The following is a 19,275-nucleotide window of genomic DNA, read 5'->3' as shown; positions in this document are numbered from 1 at the left end:
AATAAAAATGTGTTCTTATCTGACTTGCCTAGTTAAATAAAGATGTGAGACGTTATGCTGTCATAACGTAATCAAGCTTGGATATTTCAATAGATGTTTGATTGCTCTGGTCTAGGGGTGCATCAGTTGCAGACTTGAGACAGGAATTCTCCCCCTGCAACCCCCTAATCCTTATCTGAACTCTGTGAGAACAAAGTAACTGTACTGTATGTAGCCTACCCATTTCTTGTCTTAGTAAGAAACACTGAAGAAAACAATAGCTTCCACGATGGATCCGGTAAGTCTGGTTTACTTTTAACAGTATAGGCCTGCTGTGCTGTGCTTTGCTTTTGTGTATTTATTGTATACCAGTTATATACATAGACAGAAGGGTGTTAGTTATAAATACAGTATATTTGACTGTAGTTTAGTTAAGAAGAAAGACTTACACAGTGGTGTGAAGTACTTAAATAAACAATATTTTAAAGTACTACATAATTAGTTTTTTTGGGTATCTGTACTTTACTATTTATATATTTGAAAATGTTTACTTTACTACATTCCTGTAGAAAATGATGTACTTTTTACTCCTTAAATGTACTCGTTACATTTTGAATGCTTAGCAGGACCGGAAAATGGTTCAATTCACACACTTATCAAGATAACATCCCTGGTCCTCCCTACTGCCTCTGATCTAGCGGACTCACTAAATACAAATACTTTTTTGTAAATTATGTCTGAGTGTTGGAGTGTGCCCCTGCCTATCCGTAAATAATTTAAAAAACAATACATTTGTGCCTTCCGGTTTGCTTTGTATAAAGACATTTGAATTACTCATACTTATACTTGAACAATTACATTTACCTTTGATACTTAAGTATATTTAAAACCAAATACTTTTACTCAAGTAGATTTAACTGTGTGACTTTTACTTGAGTCATTTTCTATTATGGTATCTTCACTTTACTCAGGTATGACAATTGGGTCAGTTGTTCACCACTGGACTTATTTTTGACCGGAGAATTACTTGTGAATTAGGTTTGATGCACCCATTGCAAAGACTTGCATAAATAGCTCTTTTTTTCCTATCTGTGCTGGTAGTGAACAGCAGGTGCCATTGTATCAGCAGCGAAAGACGGAACATTTCATTCCGACACTCCCTCACGAGAGAGAGGCCTGTTGAGATCCTCCCTCTTTGTGCATCTGTTCCAAGTGGCTGCCAGGTAAAAGTAGACGATAGCAGACAACAGGATTCTTAGTGAAAGGGGTGTTGTTGAACATTTTCTTGACTTTACTCGACTTTTATTGATCACGTAAAATGTTATCCAGGAACTTTCTGAAGTAATACTAGGCTACATGAGACGTTTATTTGTTCTGACTTACGTTTGGATATTTAAATAGATGTTTGATTGCTCTGGTCTAGGGGCGCATCTGTTGCAGTCTTGAGAATCGAATTTTCTCTCAGCAACTCATTACTAGCTGTCATTATCCGAACACTACAACAAAGTTGTCAAACTGTACCCTACAACATTTCATGCCATACAAAGAAACAATAGCTTCCTCAATGGATCAGGTAAATCTGGTTTTAACATATGCCCGCTGTGTTGTATAAAATGTCTAGGACTAGTTTTCATCACCTTTAATCCTCTACATTCCTGTGTTCGGTTTAAACTGCTGGACAAAAATAAACATGATTGTAAAACTTGTTAGGATATTTTTTCCCTCAGCAAAGTAACGTTAATCTACAGCTATATCATGTTTGGAAATCTGTCATATTACCTAATATATCTCTACTTCCTCCCAAAATGTGCACTTGTTCACCTCCACTGATTTGAAAGTCAGATTATCCATTATATGACCAGATACTCACTCTGACAATGAAAATACATATTCTTCTTTGGGGTTTATCGGTGGTTGGCATCCAACTTTATGGTACATTACACCACCTACTGTACTGGAGTGTGGGCCAGCAACTAAATTCTATCAACTTGATGGTACATTACACCACCTACTGTACTGGAGTGTGGGTCAGCAACTAAATCCTATCAACTTAATGGTACATTACACCACCTACTGTACTGGAGTGTGGGTCAGCAACTAAATCCTATCAACTTTATGGTACATTACACCACCTACTGTACTGGAGTGTGGGCCAGCAACTAAATCCTATCAACTTTATGGTACATTACACCACCTACTGTACTGGAGTGTGGGCCAGCAACTAAATCCTATCAACTTTATGGTACATTACACCACCTACTGTACTGGAGTGTGGGTCAGCAACTAAATCCTATCAACTTTATGGTACATTACACCACCTACTGTACTGGAGTGTGGGCCAGCAACTAAATCCTATCAACTTTATGGTACATTACACCACCTACTGTACTGGAGTGTGGGCCAGCAACTAAATCCTATCAACTTTATGGTACATTACACCACCTACTGTACTGGAGTGTGGGCCAGCAACTAAATCCTATCAACTTTATGGTACATTACACCACCTACTGTACTGGAGTGTGGGTCAGCAACTAAATCCTATCAACTTTATGGTACATTACACCACCTACTGTACTGGAGTGTGGGTCAGCAACTAAATCCTATCAACTTTATGGTACATTACACCACCTACTGTACTGGAGTGTGGGCCAGCAACTAAATCCTATCAACTTTATGGTACATTACACCACCTACTGTACTGGAGTGTGGGCCAGCAACTAAATCCTATCAACTTTATGGTACATTACACCACCTACTGTACTGGAGTGTGGGTCAGCAACTAAATCCTATCAACTTGATGGTACATTACACCACCTACTGTACTGGAGTGTGGGTCAGCAACTAAATCCTATCAACTTAATGGTACATTACACCACCTACTGTACTGGAGTGTGGGTCAGCAACTAAATCCTATCAACTTTATGGTACATTACACCACCTACTGTACTGGAGTGTGGGCCAGCAACTAAATCCTATCAACTTTATGGTACATTACACCACCTACTGTACTGGAGTGTGGGCCAGCAACTAAATCCTATCAACTTTATGGTACATTACACCACCTACTGTACTGGAGTGTGGGTCAGCAACTAAATCCTATCAACTTTATGGTACATTACACCACCTACTGTACTGGAGTGTGGGCCAGCAACTAAATCCTATCAACTTTATGGTACATTACACCACCTACTGTACTGGAGTGTGGGCCAGCAACTAAATCCTATCAACTTTATGGTACATTACACCACCTACTGTACTGGAGTGTGGGCCAGCAACTAAATCCTATCAACTTTATGGTACATTACACCACCTACTGTACTGGAGTGTGGGTCAGCAACTAAATCCTATCAACTTTATGGTACATTACACCACCTACTGTACTGGAGTGTGGGTCAGCAACTAAATCCTATCAACTTTATGGTACATTACACCACCTACTGTACTGGAGTGTGGGCCAGCAACTAAATCCTATCAACTTTATGGTACATTACACCACCTACTGTACTGGAGTGTGGGCCAGCAACTAAATCCTATCAACTTTATGGTACATTACACCACCTACTGTACTGGAGTGTGGGTCAGCAACTAAATCCTATCAACTTTATGGTACATTACACCACCTACTGTACTGGAGTGTGGGTCAGCAACTAAATCCTAGCAACTTGATGGTACATTACACCACCTACTGTACTGGAGTGTGGGTCAGCAACTAAATCCTATCAACTTTATGGTACATTACACCACCTACTGTACTGGAGTGTGGGCCAGCAACTAAATCCTATCAACTTTATGGTACATTACACCACCTACTGTACTGGAGTGTGGGTCAGCAACTAAATCCTATCAACTTTATGGTACATTACACCACCTACTGTACTGGAGTGTGGGTCAGCAACTAAATCCTATCAACTTTATGGTACATTACACCACCTACTGTACTGGAGTGTGGGCCAGCAACTAAATCCTATCAACTTTATGGTACATTACACCACCTACTGTACTGGAGTGTGGGTCAGCAACTAAATCCTATCAACTTTATGGTACATTACACCACCTACTGTACTGGAGTGTGGGCCAGCAACTAAATCCTATCAACTTTATGGTACATTACACCACCTACTGTACTGGAGTGTGGGTCAGCAACTAAATCCTATCAACTTTATGGTACATTACACCACCTACTGTACTGGAGTGTGGGCCAGCAACTAAATCCTATCAACTTTATGGTACATTACACCACCTACTGTACTGGAGTGTGGGCCAGCAACTAAATCCTATCAACTTTATGGTACATTACACCACCTACTGTACTGGAGTGTGGGTCAGCAACTAAATCCTATCAACTTTATGGTACATTACACCACCTACTGTACTGGAGTGTGGGCCAGCAACTAAATCCTATCAACTTTATGGTACATTACACCACCTACTGTACTGGAGTGTGGGCCAGCAACTAAATCCTATCAACTTTATGGTACATTACACCACCTACTGTACTGGAGTGTGGGCCAGCAACTAAATCCTATCTCCCAGCCCTGTTCTCTTAAACGTATCAATATTTACGACTGTATCTAACAATGTTCTTCTTATTAAACTCAATTCCTGCTTGCACACGCTGGAGAGAATCCTCACTCCTGTCTTTGTGGTGTCAGAGAAATGCTATAGGAAGAGAGACTTTTCAAACAATATATTTATTGTAAGATATGCAAAAATGAAGCAATCAACCATCACTAAGAATAGTCCGTGTTGAAAGCTCAATGAACAGAGCTGTCTTTTGCCTTTTATTGAAAGTACATCCTTTTTTATCTTTGACAGTTAGCAGATGTGCAGAAACAGGCACTGGAAACAGATTTGTATGAAGTAATTTAGCTGGTCTGTGTAGATCATGATGGCTGATATCACCACCACTCACTGTTCCTTCTTGCACTTCCCACATAGCTACATTCCTGCTGATTGTAAACAGCGGAGGTCACATACTGTGGTAGCACCTAAACAGCTCATACATCTGTACACTCAGAGTTATGACGAAGTCGCACAAGACAAGCCTGTATCAGCAAAGAATATTAGCATATAACAATAGACAATTCCCTCAGTAATATAGTAGCATATAACAATAGACAATTCTCTCAGTAATATATTAGCATATAACAATAGACAATTCTCTAAGTAAAAACAGTATAGTATGTCTAATTTAACAGTATAGTATGTCTAATTTAACAGTATAGTATGTCTAATTTAACAGTATAGTATGTCTAATTTAACAGTATAGTATGTCTAATTTAACAGTATAGTATGTCTAATTTAACAGTATAGTATGTCTAATTTAACAGTATAGTATGTCTAATTTAACAGTATAGTAGAATAATATAAAAATAAAATATTAAAATGTCCACCACAGTGGAAAGAGTCAATGATAAAACACCAGAAAGCACTCGTGTGTCACAACTTCCGCCGACGTTGGTCCCCTCTTGTTCGGGCGGCGTTTGGCGTTCGACGTCACCGACCTTCTAGCCATCGCCGATCCACTTTTCATTTAGTCTTGTCTTCCATCAGTGACGACTCTTGCACTGAGATGCTGTACCTTAGAACGCTACTCCACTCAGGACCAATCTATTACACCATCCATCCATCCACCAGACTAGAACAGACCTACACAGAGTCTGTCTGAAATGGCATCCTATTACCTATATACTGTCAGGTGACATTTCAGATGCAGCCATCCTCTCTAACAGTTAGAAGCCAAAACAAATGATGTCAGGAACTCCAAATGTCATTAAGTCGCTATTGTGGATTGTCGACCCAATGACGTCTCACAAATCATCATCGCCATGGTGATGCTCCATGACATCATTTATTTGGTCGGTTGAAGTGTTGTAGAGGAGTGGGTGTAGCAGTACTACACTCTAAGAAAAAAAGGTGCTATCTAGAACCTGAAAGGGTTCTTCGGCTGTCCCCATAGGAGAACCCTTTGAAGAACCCTTTTGTGTTTCAGTTAGAACCTCTTTGGTTCCAGGTAGAACTCTTTAGGGTTCCATGTAGAACCCTTTCAACAGACCAGATGCTTTTTAACTTTCTGTGGAGAAACCGAACCCGTCACATTAGGAAACTGTTGTAATGAACACTTATCAGTATGGTGGGCTGAATTTTCTGGACATTCCTACCTTAAATAATACTTTTAAGATCAATTTGATAAAACACTTCCTAAGAAGACCTACTTCTATGTGAAACTTTATTCCTCATCATGCCTTTTCTACTTTTGGTGGCCTTAACTTCATGTTGGTTTGCTATTGACGAAGTTCCAGTGAAACTCTGCTTTTCATCAGCAGGTTTTCTAGTCATTAACCTTCATTTAGAAGCATCATTTCTCTCCACACATATATTATATCTGTAATAATCAGCACAAATTGTATAACAATTCATCTTTGTTTTTAGAATATTAGTTCAGAAATAATATCCTATCCTTATCACTTGACAAGATCCCTATTTCGCCTAAAGAGTTTGCAATTGTTTTAGTCTCCATTCCCTCAGTTTTTTTTTTTCTCAAAGTTGCCTGGATGTGACGTGGCCTTTTTTTTTTACCAATACACTCCTAACAACCTACTCGTTTCGAAAATGTATATATGATCAAATAAGCCAGAAGCCAGATTTTGGGCCCAGTTATCCCTCTTGCTTCTCCTCTTCCGCGCTGTTTGATAGGAAATGACTGCTATAAAGAAATATGATGGAAACTAGCCCATACCCACCAATCCAACGCTCTTAGATTTGTGGCTTATAGTGAACGATTGAACATTTCAGGTAAAAATTAGATATTCGAGGGATGCACCCAAATCAGAGGGTTAGACTGAATTAATACAATATTTGGTTTAATGGTCAACTGTAAAACTTCTTGCGGCCAACAGGACAAAGCTAGCCCGTCCCCCTCCACCCTCCAGGAGTCCCCAGGTCAACCGCCTCTCCGTACTTTACTGCTGGTTCTGGTCGACTGCAGGAAAACACCGGGGCAGAGTGGAACTGAGAGAGGAGAAGAGGAACATGGAGATGTGATTTCATTAAGTAAGAACCATGTCGATTAGATTACATTCTGCTTCTGTAACAATTAATTGGTTAATTATGTACTGATGAAAATATCTGGTCGTTCCACCTAATTTTGAGAAGCTCCCCCCAAAACACTTTCAGATTTCACCTAATTTTGAGAAGAGAACCTAATTTTAACATTCTTTCATGAAGAGCACATGTTCAACTTCATAAAAACATGTTTTCCCAAGAGGTTATATGAAAATACATACTGTAGTAAGTGCCAATGTGCTAAATAAAGTAACAGGGGACAACTGAAAACAACAAAACCACTAGTTTACATTGGTAAAATAGTCCTTTTAAATCGGGCACAAATGTGCTTATGACAGGGTCAATGGAAGCTACTTTTGTTCCACCGGGATTGAACATTGAATACAAGCTTCAATTCTACCATATCAATTCATGGGTAAATGGTTCACTTGCTCGGTTTTCTACAACAAACACCAGAGAATTGATAAAAAGACTAGAACCAGCTTACCTGCCTTTGCTCTATGATTTGACTGTTTAATGTCCAATGTTTCTTTTGCCCCAAAAATGTAAGGAACAGTTTCACCATATTACAACATGGCCTTAAAATGAGGGACAGACGTAAATGAATCACTAATTAAATGAAATAAATAATGTTCAGAAATGACTGTCAAAGTAACCAAATAACTAGGGCTTTACATGCACACTCATAATTTGCCATTAAACACCTTACACTGCTGATCTTAATTGGTGTAATGTCATAACCGAAGTAAGAACACCTGGTTAAAAACACCTGGTTTTCTGAGAATTCTTTAGAATGATTAGGACATGTAAACACTTTAATCAGAGTTACAGAGGTGTATTTCATCTGTGTGTGTGCTAACACAAGCAGCACAAAAAATTATTTTGACCGAATGCAGTGAGTTCAGGAAAAACTGAAAATATGCAGCTTAGAAATAGTTTGCATATACAAACCTTATTTTTCCCTATTGCTTCATAAAAAATAAGTGGCTGTGGTAGAAAGTTTATTTTGATTAGCCATTTTCTGCGTTTATCAAAGTCCCATCAGCCTGATTTCAGATGTGTCCATGTAAACAGGTTTATTAGAGAGATTGTTCTTTCAAAGCATGTCAATGATTTAAAATATAATACTGATGTACAATTTCTGCTGGAAAATATGAAAGGGACCCAAAAGGCCTTAATTTCATGGAAGGACCCATCTGTTTACGGACTCATATTTGCAAAACCTAACTATTCAATGCCTTTGTTTCACAGGGGACATCCCTAATCGTTCCTCTCTTAGAGGGAGGGGCTTATCTGGGGAGCCTCAACAACATCATGATGCTGACAAGAAAGAGAAGAGTCTCTCCAGATCAGAACACCTCAAGAAGCACCAGCATAGAGGTACAGGGAAGAAACCTCAACACTGCTGCTCTGACTGTGGGAAGAGTTTGGCTAAACAGGACTTGACAAATCATGAGCAAATTCACACTCTAGAGCATGCATCTAATACCTTAAAATCTCACCAGAGAATTAATTCAGGGGAGGGACCTTATACTTGCTTGGATTGTGGGAAATACTTAAACCAGTCAGGAGCCCAGACTAAACACAAACACAAACACACAGGAGAGAAGCCTTATAGCTGTGTTCCGTGTGGGAAGAGCTTCAGTCAATTAGGAACCCTCAGAAAACACCAACGCATACACACAGGAGAGAAGCCATATAGCTGTGTTCAGTGTGGGAAGAGCTTCAGTCGATCAGGAGACCTGATCAAACACCAACTCATACACACAGGAGCGAAGCCTTATAGCTGTGATCAATGTGGGAAGAACTTCAATCAATCAGGACACCTGACTGCACACCAACGCATACACACAGGAGAGAAGCCTTATAGCTGTGATCAGTGTGGGAAGAGCTTCAGTCGATCAGGATCCCTGACTACACACCAACTCATACACACAGGAGCGAAGCCTTATAGCTGTGATCAGTGTGGAAAGAGCTTCAGTCGATCAGGAGACCTGACTCTACACCAACGCATACACACAGGAGTGAAGCCTTATAGCTGTGATCAATGTGGGAAGAACTTCAATCAATCAGGAGACCTGACTGCACACCAACGCATACACACAGGAGAGAAGCCTTATAGCTGTGATCATTGTGGAAAGAGCTTCAGTCGATCAGGAGACCTGACTCTACACCAACGCATACACACAGGAGAGAAGCCTTATAGCTGTGATCATTGTGGAAAGAGCTTCAGTCGATCAGGAGACCTGACTCTACACCAACGCATACACACAGGAGAGAAGCCTTATAGCTGTGATCATTGTGGAAAGAGCTTCAGTCGATCAGGAGTCCTGATCAAACACCAACGCATGCACACAGGAGAGAAGCCTTATAGCTGTGATAAGTGTGGGAAGAGCTTCAGTCGATCAGGATCCCTGACTAGACACCAACTCATACACACAGGAGCGAAGCCTTATAGCTGTGATCAGTGTGGGAAGAGCTTCAATCAATCAGGAACCCTGACTGAACACCAACGCATACACACAGGAGAGAAGCCATATAGCTGTGTTCAGTGTGGGAAGAGCTTCAGTCGATCAGGAGACCTGACTACACACCAACTCATACACACAGGAGCGAAGCCTTATAGCTGTGATCAGTGTGGGAAGAGCTTCAATCAATCAGGAACCCTGACTGCACACCAACGCATACACACAGGAGAGAAGCCTTATAGCTGTGATCAATGTGGGAAGAACTTCAATCAATCAGGACACCTGACTGCACACCAACGCATACACACAGGAGAGAAGCCATATAGCTGTGTTCAGTGTGGGAAGAGCTTCAGTCGATCAGGAGACCTGACTACACACCAACTCATACACACAGGAGCGAAGCCTTATAGCTGTGATCAGTGTGGGAAGAGCTTCAATCAATCAGGAACCCTGACTGCACACCAACGCATACACACAGGAGAGAAGCCTTATAGCTGCGATCAATGTGGGAAGAACTTCAGTCAATCAGGACACCTGACTGCACACCAACGCATACACACAGGAGCGAAGCCTTATAGCTGTGATCATTGTGGAAAGAGCTTCAGTCGATCAGGAGACCTGACTCTACACCAACGCATACACACAGGAGAGAAGCCTTATAGCTGTGATCAATGTGGGAAGAACTTCAATCAATCAGGACACCTGACTGCACACCAACGCATACACACAGGAGCGAAGCCTTATAGCTGTGATCATTGTGGAAAGAGCTTCAGTCGATCAGGAGACCTGACTCTACACCAACGCATACACACAGGAGAGCAGCCTTATAGCTGTGATCATTGTGGAAAGAGCTTCAGTCGATCAGGAGACCTGATCAAACACCAACGCATGCACACAGGAGAGAAGCCTTATAGCTGTGATCAGTGTGGGAAGAGCTTCAGTCGATCAGAATCCCTGACTAGACACCAACTCATACACACAGGAGCGAAGCCTTATAGCTGTGATCATTGTGGAAAGAGCTTCAGTCGATCAGGAGACCTGACTCTACATCAACGCATACACACAGGAGAGAAGCCTTATAGCTGTGATCATTGTGGAAAGAGCTTCTGTCGATCAGGAGACCTGATCAAACACCAACGCATGCACACAGGAGAGAAGCATTATAGCTGTGATCAGTGTGGGAAGAGCTTCAGTCGATCAGAATCTCTGACTAGACACCAACTCATACACACAGGAGCGAAGCCTTATAGCTGTGATCATTGTGGAAAGAGCTTCAGTTGATCAGGAGACCTGACTCTACACCAACGCATACACACAGGAGCGAAGCCTTATAGCTGTGATCAATGTGGGAAGAACTTCAATCAATCAGGACACCTGACTGCACACCAACGCATACACACAGGAGAGAAGCCATATAGCTGTGTTCAGTGTGGGACGAGCTTCAGTCGATCAGGAGACCTGACTACACACCAACTCATACACACAGGAGCGAAGCCTTATAGCTGTGATCAGTGTGGGAAGAGCTTCAATCAATCAGGAACCCTGACTGCACACCAACTCATACACACAGGAGAGAAGCCTTATAGCTGTGATCAATGTGGGAAGAACTTCAATCAATCAGGACACCTGACTGCACACCAACGCATACACACAGGAGAGAAGCCATATAGCTGTGTTCAGTGTGGGAAGAGCTTCAGTCGATCAGGAGACCTGACTATACACCAATGAATACACACAGGAGAGAAGCCTTATAGCTGTGATCAGTGTGGAAAGAGCTTTGCTCGTTCAGGGTCACTGATAAAACACCAGAAAGCACAAACATGTCGTCTTTCATCTCCCTTCTCTCTGGCACCGGTTCCAGATCCCTAAATAAAGTTTACATAGAAAACATCTTGTAAACAGTCATCCATCTCCCATTCTCTAACACTTTAGTAAGTCTAATTGCCATGGTAACATGTGTAGCATAATATGCAGCTCTGGATCCGTATGTTACAAGCGTCTTGGAGTAGAAGTGCTGTGTGTGGTGGGGTGGGGGAGGAGGTGTTCAGAGCTATCTTTTAATTTATGATCTCATATTATCCATTAAATAATGTATAATAAAATGTTTCACCAATGGTAGGTGTATATTCATGTGTGGGGGAAATGTTATCTGAAGAGAGAGCCTTGAATTGTACTTGTCTCATACTGTCATTAATTCCTGTAGGTAGAGATATGAGGGGAGACGGTCATGACCCCCTCAGACCTTTTGGCAGAACGCTCAGAATATGTTCTATAAGTTACATGCAGGAACCATATGTTAATGATGAATAATGTAAATCATGCAAATATAACTTGTCTGTGTAAGCAGTATATAAGAGGACTAACGGGACTGCCCCGAAAGAGCTCCTGACCGATGTGTACTATGGTGCATTAAGTTTGTTGGAATCTCTCCAGCTGGCTGATAATAAATAATTATTAATTTAAGTTTGACTGAGTCCTTGGTAGTAATTTCCACGACACATGTATTCAATACAAAAACACATTAAATCCTTTATCTTATGCCGCACTGCATGAGGCAAATGGTGGTCATACCAGATACTGACTACCGTTTTTTTTAAGGTATCTGTGACCAACAGATGCATACAGTTGAAGTCGGAAGTTTACATACACCTTAGCCGAATACATTTAAACTCAGTTTTTCACAAATCATGACATTTAATCCTAGTAAAAATTCCCTGTTTTAGGTCAGTTAGGATCACCACTTTATTTTAAGAATGTGAAATGTCAGAATAATAGTAGAGTGTGATTTATTTCAGCTTATATATCTTTCATCACATACCCAGTGGGTCAGAAGTTTAGATACACTCAATTAGTATTTGGTAGTCCAGAGCATCCGGCGACGGTTCCCAGTCCAGAGCTTCCTGTGACGGTTCCCAGTCCAGAGCTTCCGGCGACGGTTCCCAGTCCAGAGCTTCCTGTGACGGTTCCCAGTCCAGAGCTTCCTGTGACGGTTCCCAGTCCAGAGCTTCCTGTGACGGTTCCCAGTCCAGAGCTTCCTGTGACGGTTCACAGTCCAGAGCTTCCTGTGACGGTTCACAGTCCAAAGCTTCCGGCGACGGTTCCCAGTCCAGAGCTTCCTGTGACGGTTCACAGTCCAGAGCTTCCTGTGACGGTTCACAGTCCGGAACCTCCTGCGACAGTCAACGGTCTGGAACCTCCAGCGACGGTCAACAGTCTGGAACCTCCAGCGACGGTCAACAGTCTGGAACCTCCAGCGACGGTCAACAGTCTGGAACCTCCAGCGACGGTCAACAGTCCGGAACCAGTCCCGCTCCATGGCAGAAGCCTTCCTCTGTGCCGGTGCCCAGTCCAGGCACGGCGTCCAGTCCAGCTCCATGGCAGGAGCCTTCCTCTGCGCCGGTGCCCAGTCCAGGCACGGCGTCCAGTCCCGCTCCATGGCAGGAGCCTTCCTCTGCGCCGGTGCCCAGTCCAGGCACGGCGTCCAGTCCAGCTCCATGGCAGGAGCCTTCCTCTGCGCCGGTGCCCAGTCCAGGCACGGCGTCCAGTCCCGCTCCATGGCAGGAGCCTTCCTCTGCGCCGGTGCCCAGTCCAGGCACGGCGTCCAGTCCAGCTCCAAGGCAGGAGCCTTCCTCTGCGCCGGTGCCCAGTCCAGGCACGGCGTCCAGTCCAGCTCCATGGCAGGAGCCTTCCTCTGCGCCGGTGCCCAGTCCGGGAGAGAGCCTTTTTATTCTCTATTTTGGTTCGGCAGCCATTTCCCCACTGTGTATTGTGGGATCTTGTTTATGTGTAGTTGCGTCAGCAATTCATCTACTTCACGTTCCGTTCGTTCTTTATTGTTTTTGTGCGTTTCATTTAATAAACATGTGGAACCCATATCACAATACGCTTTGGTCCGAATGTTCTTACGAGGAACGTGACACCAAGCTGTTTAAAGACAGTCAACTTAGTGTATGTTAACTTCTGACCCACTGGAATTGTGATATAGTGAATTATAAGTGACATAATCTGTCTGTAAACAATTGTTGGAAAAATGACTTGTGTCATGCACAAGGTAAATGTTCTAACCGACTTGCCAAAACTATAGTTTGTTGACAAGAAATTTGTGGAGTGGTTGAAAAACAAGTTTTAATGACTCCAACCTAAGTGTATGTAAACTTCTGACTTTAATTGTATCTGTATTCCCAGTCATGTGAAATCCATAGATTAGGGTCTAATTCATTTATAACAATTGACTGATTTCTTTATATGAACTGTAACTCAGTAAAATCGTACAAATGTATGTTTTGTTGAGTGATATAATTATAGAACTAACTAATTGAATAATGAATGGGCCTACTACTGTTTTAGGTGTTGTGGGTCAGAACTGTCAACGTGACTTAAACCTGTCAGAGTATCTGTGCTGTGAAGGGCTCAACAGTGGAACTGCCCTGCATATATCAACATCCAAGTTATCATGTAGTCTCAGAACCAAACTGGTTTATTCAAGATAAATATAATGAGGAGCCTAAAATCCTGAGCTCGGTGCCAGAGTATGCAGGTCGTGCTGAGTTCCTTGGAACTAAAGAGAAAGACTCACCCTGAGAATCACAGACCTGAGAGAGAGAGATTCAGCTGAGTACAAGTTCAGATTTAAAACACAGTATGCAGAATGGGGGTACAGCTTCCCTGGAATAACTCTGACTGTCACAGGTAATATATAATATCTAATTCTAATAATTCATTAGAATCATTCAGAGCTGCAGGTGAAGGTGTCTTCCTCCACAGAGGAAAAGAAGAGAACATTGACCTGTAGCACCACCTGTCTTCTGACTGACAACCCCACCTACATCTGGTACAAGAACGGACAACATCTCCATGACCCTACTTCCCAACAATACTCCTGTAATACTCTAGTGGTCTGGTGTTACTCTACAGACAGTTACTCCTGTGCTGTAAAAGGCCATGAGGATTTTCTCGCTCCTACATTGTGTGAGTCTGAACTCACCTATAATAATCATCTTAAGTATCAATCATTAAGGCCTGTGGACCAATAGTAGAACATGTGGGGAAAACAGACAAATCTGTGCACTCTTGGATAGTAACACTAGTAGGAACTATACAGTATAATAGAAAAGGTAGAAAATGGCTGATGGTATGTTATCTTGTTATATCGTTTTAGAATTATAATTTTGGAATTAGTTTTAGAATAAGACTGTAACGTAACAAAATAAAAAAGTCAAGGGTTCTGAATACTTTCTGAATGCACTGTGTGTGTCTATATATTTAATTCATTTTAAATGAACCAGTCCTATACGTCTAAAACACTTGAAAATAGTCTCATTATCGTTTGAGGAATTGACCAGATACATTTAGTTTCTGGTGTTCATGGTCAGAGCTGTTTGAATGTGACTTACACCAAGAGGAGTATCTGTGCCTTGAAGGGGTCAACAGTGGACATTACCTGCACGTATAGACATCCCAGCTGGCATAACGTCACAGAAGTATCCTGGTTCAACAAATGGGAGTCTGGAGTTACTACAGACCTAAGCCAGGACCCAGAGTATGCAGGTCGTGTGAAGTACCAACCAACTACAGACAAGGGCTCCACCCTGAGAATCACAGACCTGAGAGAGAGTGATACAGCTTCCCTGGAACAACTCTGATTGTCACAGGTAATACTGTCCTTACAGTATTATATAATCTAGTCTAAGTCATTATATGATTGGTGGAAATAATGATGATTGTGTTATTTTGTCTTCATTTACCCATTTTCAGACCTGCAGGTGAAGGAGACTCCTGGCACAGAGGAAGGGAAGGTGACACTGACCTGTAGCACCACCTGTACTCTAACTGACAACCTCACCTACATCTGGTACAAGAACGGACAACTTCTCACCAACCCAAACACCCAAGATAACTTCCTGATCCTAGACCCAGTCAGCAGTGAGGATACAGGCAGCTACTCCTGTGCTGTTGAAGGCTACGAGAATTGCCTGTTACGTTAGTCTTTGAAGAATGATGTTGTAGGAATCATAGTTGTTGTTCTGATTCTAATACTCTGTCTCTTTGGGTTCAGGTGAGTGAGATGAATTGATCCTTTTTCAAATTATATTTTATAATGATCAAAATCATTTATATTGCTTGATTGATTGTTGATTGATGTATTAATTGATTCATTCATTCACAAAACAGGAAGAAGGCCTCCAATTTCACCTCTGACACAAGAGACAGAAGAGACACAGCAGAGAACGGACAGGTGAGTCTTCTGGAATCAGTTGACTAAGAGCTACAGTGATCTGTATTTAGATGGACTCAATGACTGTGGTAATATCTTTCACCCCTCATGTTGTCTGTCTTCTCTCCCCATCAGAGAGACTCTAATCCAGTGTATGACAACATCTCAGGCATGAACTTGGCCCCTATTGCAGCACAGAGAGCGATCACAGACGAGCAGGATGACGTTACCTACCCCAGCATCCAACACAGAAACCAGGAAGTGCCTCTGGACTCCACCGTCCCACCGTCTCACCTCTAGAAACAGGACGAGGATTTCCAGTACACTACTGTGAAATTCAACAGCCCCAGTGCTGCTCAAAAGAGAGGGGGGGGGGAAGATACATTTTTTTTTTACAGTAACTTTGTTGTTGTCATATCTCAAACAGACAGTTTCAGCATTAAAGATTCCAGGTTTAAATAACACAATATAACCAACGTTATTCATGAGATCTTATAGTAAATGTACTATCAATCAGTGATTTAAACATCCCATCCATACACCACACTAAACCTACACATAGTCTGTGTCTGGAAAGGCATCCTATTCCCTAACTACTGTCAGGTGACATTTCAGACACAGATTTCCTCTTTAACTGTTAAGGGCCAAACAAATGATACCAGTTCAACAGGTTGAAGGTTGTAGCTGCTATGCCACCTTGTTTAATGAGGTGAGGTCCTCAATAAATGACTAAATACAACTAAACAAGGTGGAGTATAGCCCATGAAGATCTCCTCCACTGCACAAGCCCAAATACAGCAGAACCGGACAGAAAGATCATGTCAGTGACTCAACTCACTCAATTAGAGCATAGCGAAAAAAGCCTGGCACGGTGTGATGCACCTCTCCTAGGGAAGGCATGGGAGAGCACTTGCAAGCCAGTGATTCAGCCCCCGCAATAGGGTCAGAGGCAGAGAATCCCAAATGGAGAGGGGGGAGCCAGACAGAGACAGCAAGGGTGGTTCGTCACTCCAGTGCCTTGCCGTTCACCTTCGCACCCCTGGGACACTCAATCATCGGACCAATTGAAGAGATGAGTCTTCAGTAAAGACTTAACCTGTTACTGCAGTGGGCTAAATCAGGGTCACACAGAGTGTTTCTTGGTAGCCAAACAAATCTACTTTGAAACAAAAGTATTCACCTCAAACACATGGTTATGGGCTTACAAAAAAGAAGACACCTGTACCATGTCAGCTACAGAGTTTAAATTGATTCCATTTTGAGTTTCCATCCCAATATTACACTTTATATACATTACATTACAAAAAATATGTCTATTAATTATGAAATTATGAAAAATATTAATATCATTCCACCCATGAGGCCACTAGGTCATTTGACTGCAGGAAAAGGCTACAGGTTGATGCCAAGTCTGCGTCTATCACATGGATTGACAGACCATTCCATGAAAATGTTTCTCTGTAGGAGAAAGCCCTGCCTCCAGGTTAGAAATTCTAGGAAAAGTAAGGCGATCTGCATGTTGTGACTGTTGCGTACATGCAGGTATATACGGCAGGACCATATCAGAGGGATAGGTAGGAGCAAGTACATGTAATGCTTTGTAGGTTAGCAGTAAAACCTTAACAGGAAGCCAGTGTAGAGAGGCTAGCACTGGAGCAACATTTTATGGTTCTAGTCAAGATTCTAGTAGCCGTATTTATCCCTAGCTGAAGTTTATTTAGTTATTTATCCGAGTAGCTGGAGAGTAGAGCATTGCAGAAGTCTAATCTTGATGTGCAAAAGCATGGATAAGCTTTTCTGCATCATTTTTGGAGAAAAGGTTTCAGATATTTTAGATGTTACCAAGATGGAAAAAACTGCTCTTGAAAATGTTTTGTCAAAAGTGATCCTTCAGCTTTATTAGAAATTAATGTATAACCATTGAGATGAATTGTCAGGTCAAACAGCAGATATCTTTGTTTCTTAGGATCTAGAACTAGCATCTCTGTTTTGTCTGAATTTAAAACCAAAACATTTGCTGCCATCCACTTCCTTATGTCTGAAACACAGACTCCAGGGTAGGCAATTTTGGGGCTTCGGTTTCATTGAAACGTACAACAGTGTGTCGTCTGCAAAGCATTGAAAGCTGACATTGTGTTTCCGAATGACATAACCAAGAGGTAGAATATATAGTGAACACATTAGTGGTCCTAAAACTGAACTTTGAGGAACACCGAAACTTACCATTGATTTCTCAGAGGACAAACCATCCACAACTTTTGGAGCGGCAGGTAGCCTAGTGGTTAGAGCATTGGGCCAGTAATCAAAAGGTTGCTGGATGAAATCCCCGAGCTGACAAGGTTAAAATCTGTTATTCTGCCCCTGAACAAGCCACTTATCCCACTGTTCCCTGTAAAATAACATTTTAACCAGGCAAATATCTTCAACATTTGGACCGCATCTGGCCCATAGGATGCTTTTTTTTTTTCTTTTTTTTTTTTTCAGACCCCAGAAAGTCATATGTGTGACCAAACAGCCGGATCGTGTCTATACATTGGGCCTGAAACAGGATATTGGTATTTGGCCATAGGCCCAATTTTACTGCAAGGAATTCTATTTGGTCAACCACAGGCTAGGCTTGGGTATAACTACATCCTGTCTCTTTGTTCAGTGGAGAAAACACTGAGGACAGGGAAGAATAAACATCTACCATCTACTTCCCAGCATAACAACTATGATTTCTTCTCTTTGAATACATATATCTTTCTCCCACGGATTTGCTTTGGGGTCTGTGTTATTGAAGAATAACTGCTAACAAAATCATCCTAAAATATGTAGAAATACAATTTTATTTCAAATTATTAGTAGTTAGTAGTTATTTATAGATGAGAAACCAATATGTCAGTTTTGTCTCATGTACCGTAGAAGGCTACAATAATCTCCACACTCCTGTATTGTCTGTTGGGGAACAATTATATTTGAAGGAAGCAGCTGCGTCAGCCCCAGAAACAGGACCAGGATGTCCAGTACGCTGCTGTGAAATTCAACCTCCCCAGTGTGTCGCGCCCTGACCTTAGAGAGCCTTTTAATGTCTCTATTTGGTTTGGTCAGGGTGTGATTTGGGGTGGGCATTCTATGTTTTGTTATCTATGATTTTGTATTTCTATGTTTTGGCCGGGTATGGTTCTCAATCAGGGACAGCTGTCTATCGGTGTCTCTGATTGGGAACCATACTTAGGTAGCCATTTCCCTCCTTTCTGTGTGGGAAGTTGTCTTTGTTTGTTGGCACTATTGCCTTAAGCTTGGATTTGGATTGGTTATTGTTTTTGTCGGCGTCATCCTGAATAAAAAGGGAATATGTACGCTTACCACGCTGCACCTTGGTCCTCCTCCTTCAACAGCTGTGACACAGTGCTACTCAATAGACTGTCTTTCAGTCAGATTGATGGTTGTTTTGTTGAGCTGCCAGTAGAGAGCCCTGTGGTACAGTACACTGGAAACACCAGGTTTTAGTGTAGCTGGTTGGACACACAGAACTACAGCCTTATTAGTATGATCAAATTATGTTAA

At 41.9% G+C, this 19,275-nt stretch overlaps 1 protein-coding gene and 2 pseudogenes across 4 annotated transcripts; all 3 read left to right on the top strand.

The window, feature by feature from the left end:
• The first annotated feature begins 138 nt into the window (after positions 1–138).
• Positions 139–11,975, top strand: LOC110494901 (uncharacterized). 2 transcript variants are annotated; one of them, XM_090195420.1, is made up of 3 exons: positions 139–277; positions 6,879–7,032; positions 8,296–11,975. In XM_090195420.1, the coding sequence occupies exons 1-3, from the start codon at positions 269–271 to the stop codon at positions 10,791–10,793; spliced, it is 2,661 nt and encodes an 886-aa protein (XP_090051546.1). In that variant the 5' UTR covers positions 139–268; the 3' UTR covers positions 10,794–11,975. The 2 variants fall into 2 exon arrangements, with proteins under 2 accessions (XP_090051546.1, XP_036805007.2); XM_036949112.2 differs by lacking the exon at positions 139–277 and adding an exon at positions 1,415–1,552.
• A 1,433-nt stretch (positions 11,976–13,408) lies between these two features.
• LOC149978753 (sialoadhesin-like) lies at positions 13,409–14,567 on the top strand (annotated as a pseudogene). Its single transcript, XR_016485457.1, has 3 exons — positions 13,409–13,425; positions 13,874–14,201; positions 14,247–14,567. The product of XR_016485457.1 is annotated as a sialoadhesin-like (transcript).
• A 66-nt stretch (positions 14,568–14,633) lies between these two features.
• Positions 14,634–16,026, top strand: LOC118938526 (uncharacterized; annotated as a pseudogene). The gene is made up of 5 exons (XR_016485456.1): positions 14,634–14,643; positions 14,844–15,163; positions 15,267–15,486; positions 15,684–15,747; positions 15,862–16,026. The product of XR_016485456.1 is annotated as an uncharacterized LOC118938526 (transcript).
• The last annotated feature ends 3,249 nt before the right edge of the window (positions 16,027–19,275 follow it).

This window comes from Oncorhynchus mykiss, chromosome 13, assembly GCF_057628025.1.
Source record: "Oncorhynchus mykiss isolate SJ-2025 chromosome 13, ASM5762802v1, whole genome shotgun sequence".
Taxonomy (NCBI): domain Eukaryota; kingdom Metazoa; phylum Chordata; class Actinopteri; order Salmoniformes; family Salmonidae; genus Oncorhynchus; species Oncorhynchus mykiss.
The sequence above is the reverse complement of the archived record's forward strand: the minus strand, read 5'-3'. Positions and strand labels throughout refer to the sequence as shown.

Coding starts and splice junctions, on each gene's coding strand:
- LOC110494901 (XM_036949112.2), top strand. CDS start 1,514: ATGCCATACAAAGAAACAATAGCTTCCTCAATGGATCAG. Junction 1,553..6,878: donor TAGCTTCCTCAATGGATCAG/GTAAATCTGGTT, acceptor TGCGGCCAACAG/GACAAAGCTAGCCCGTCCCC. Junction 7,033..8,295: donor TGGAGATGTGATTTCATTAA/GTAAGAACCATG, acceptor TTTGTTTCACAG/GGGACATCCCTAATCGTTCC.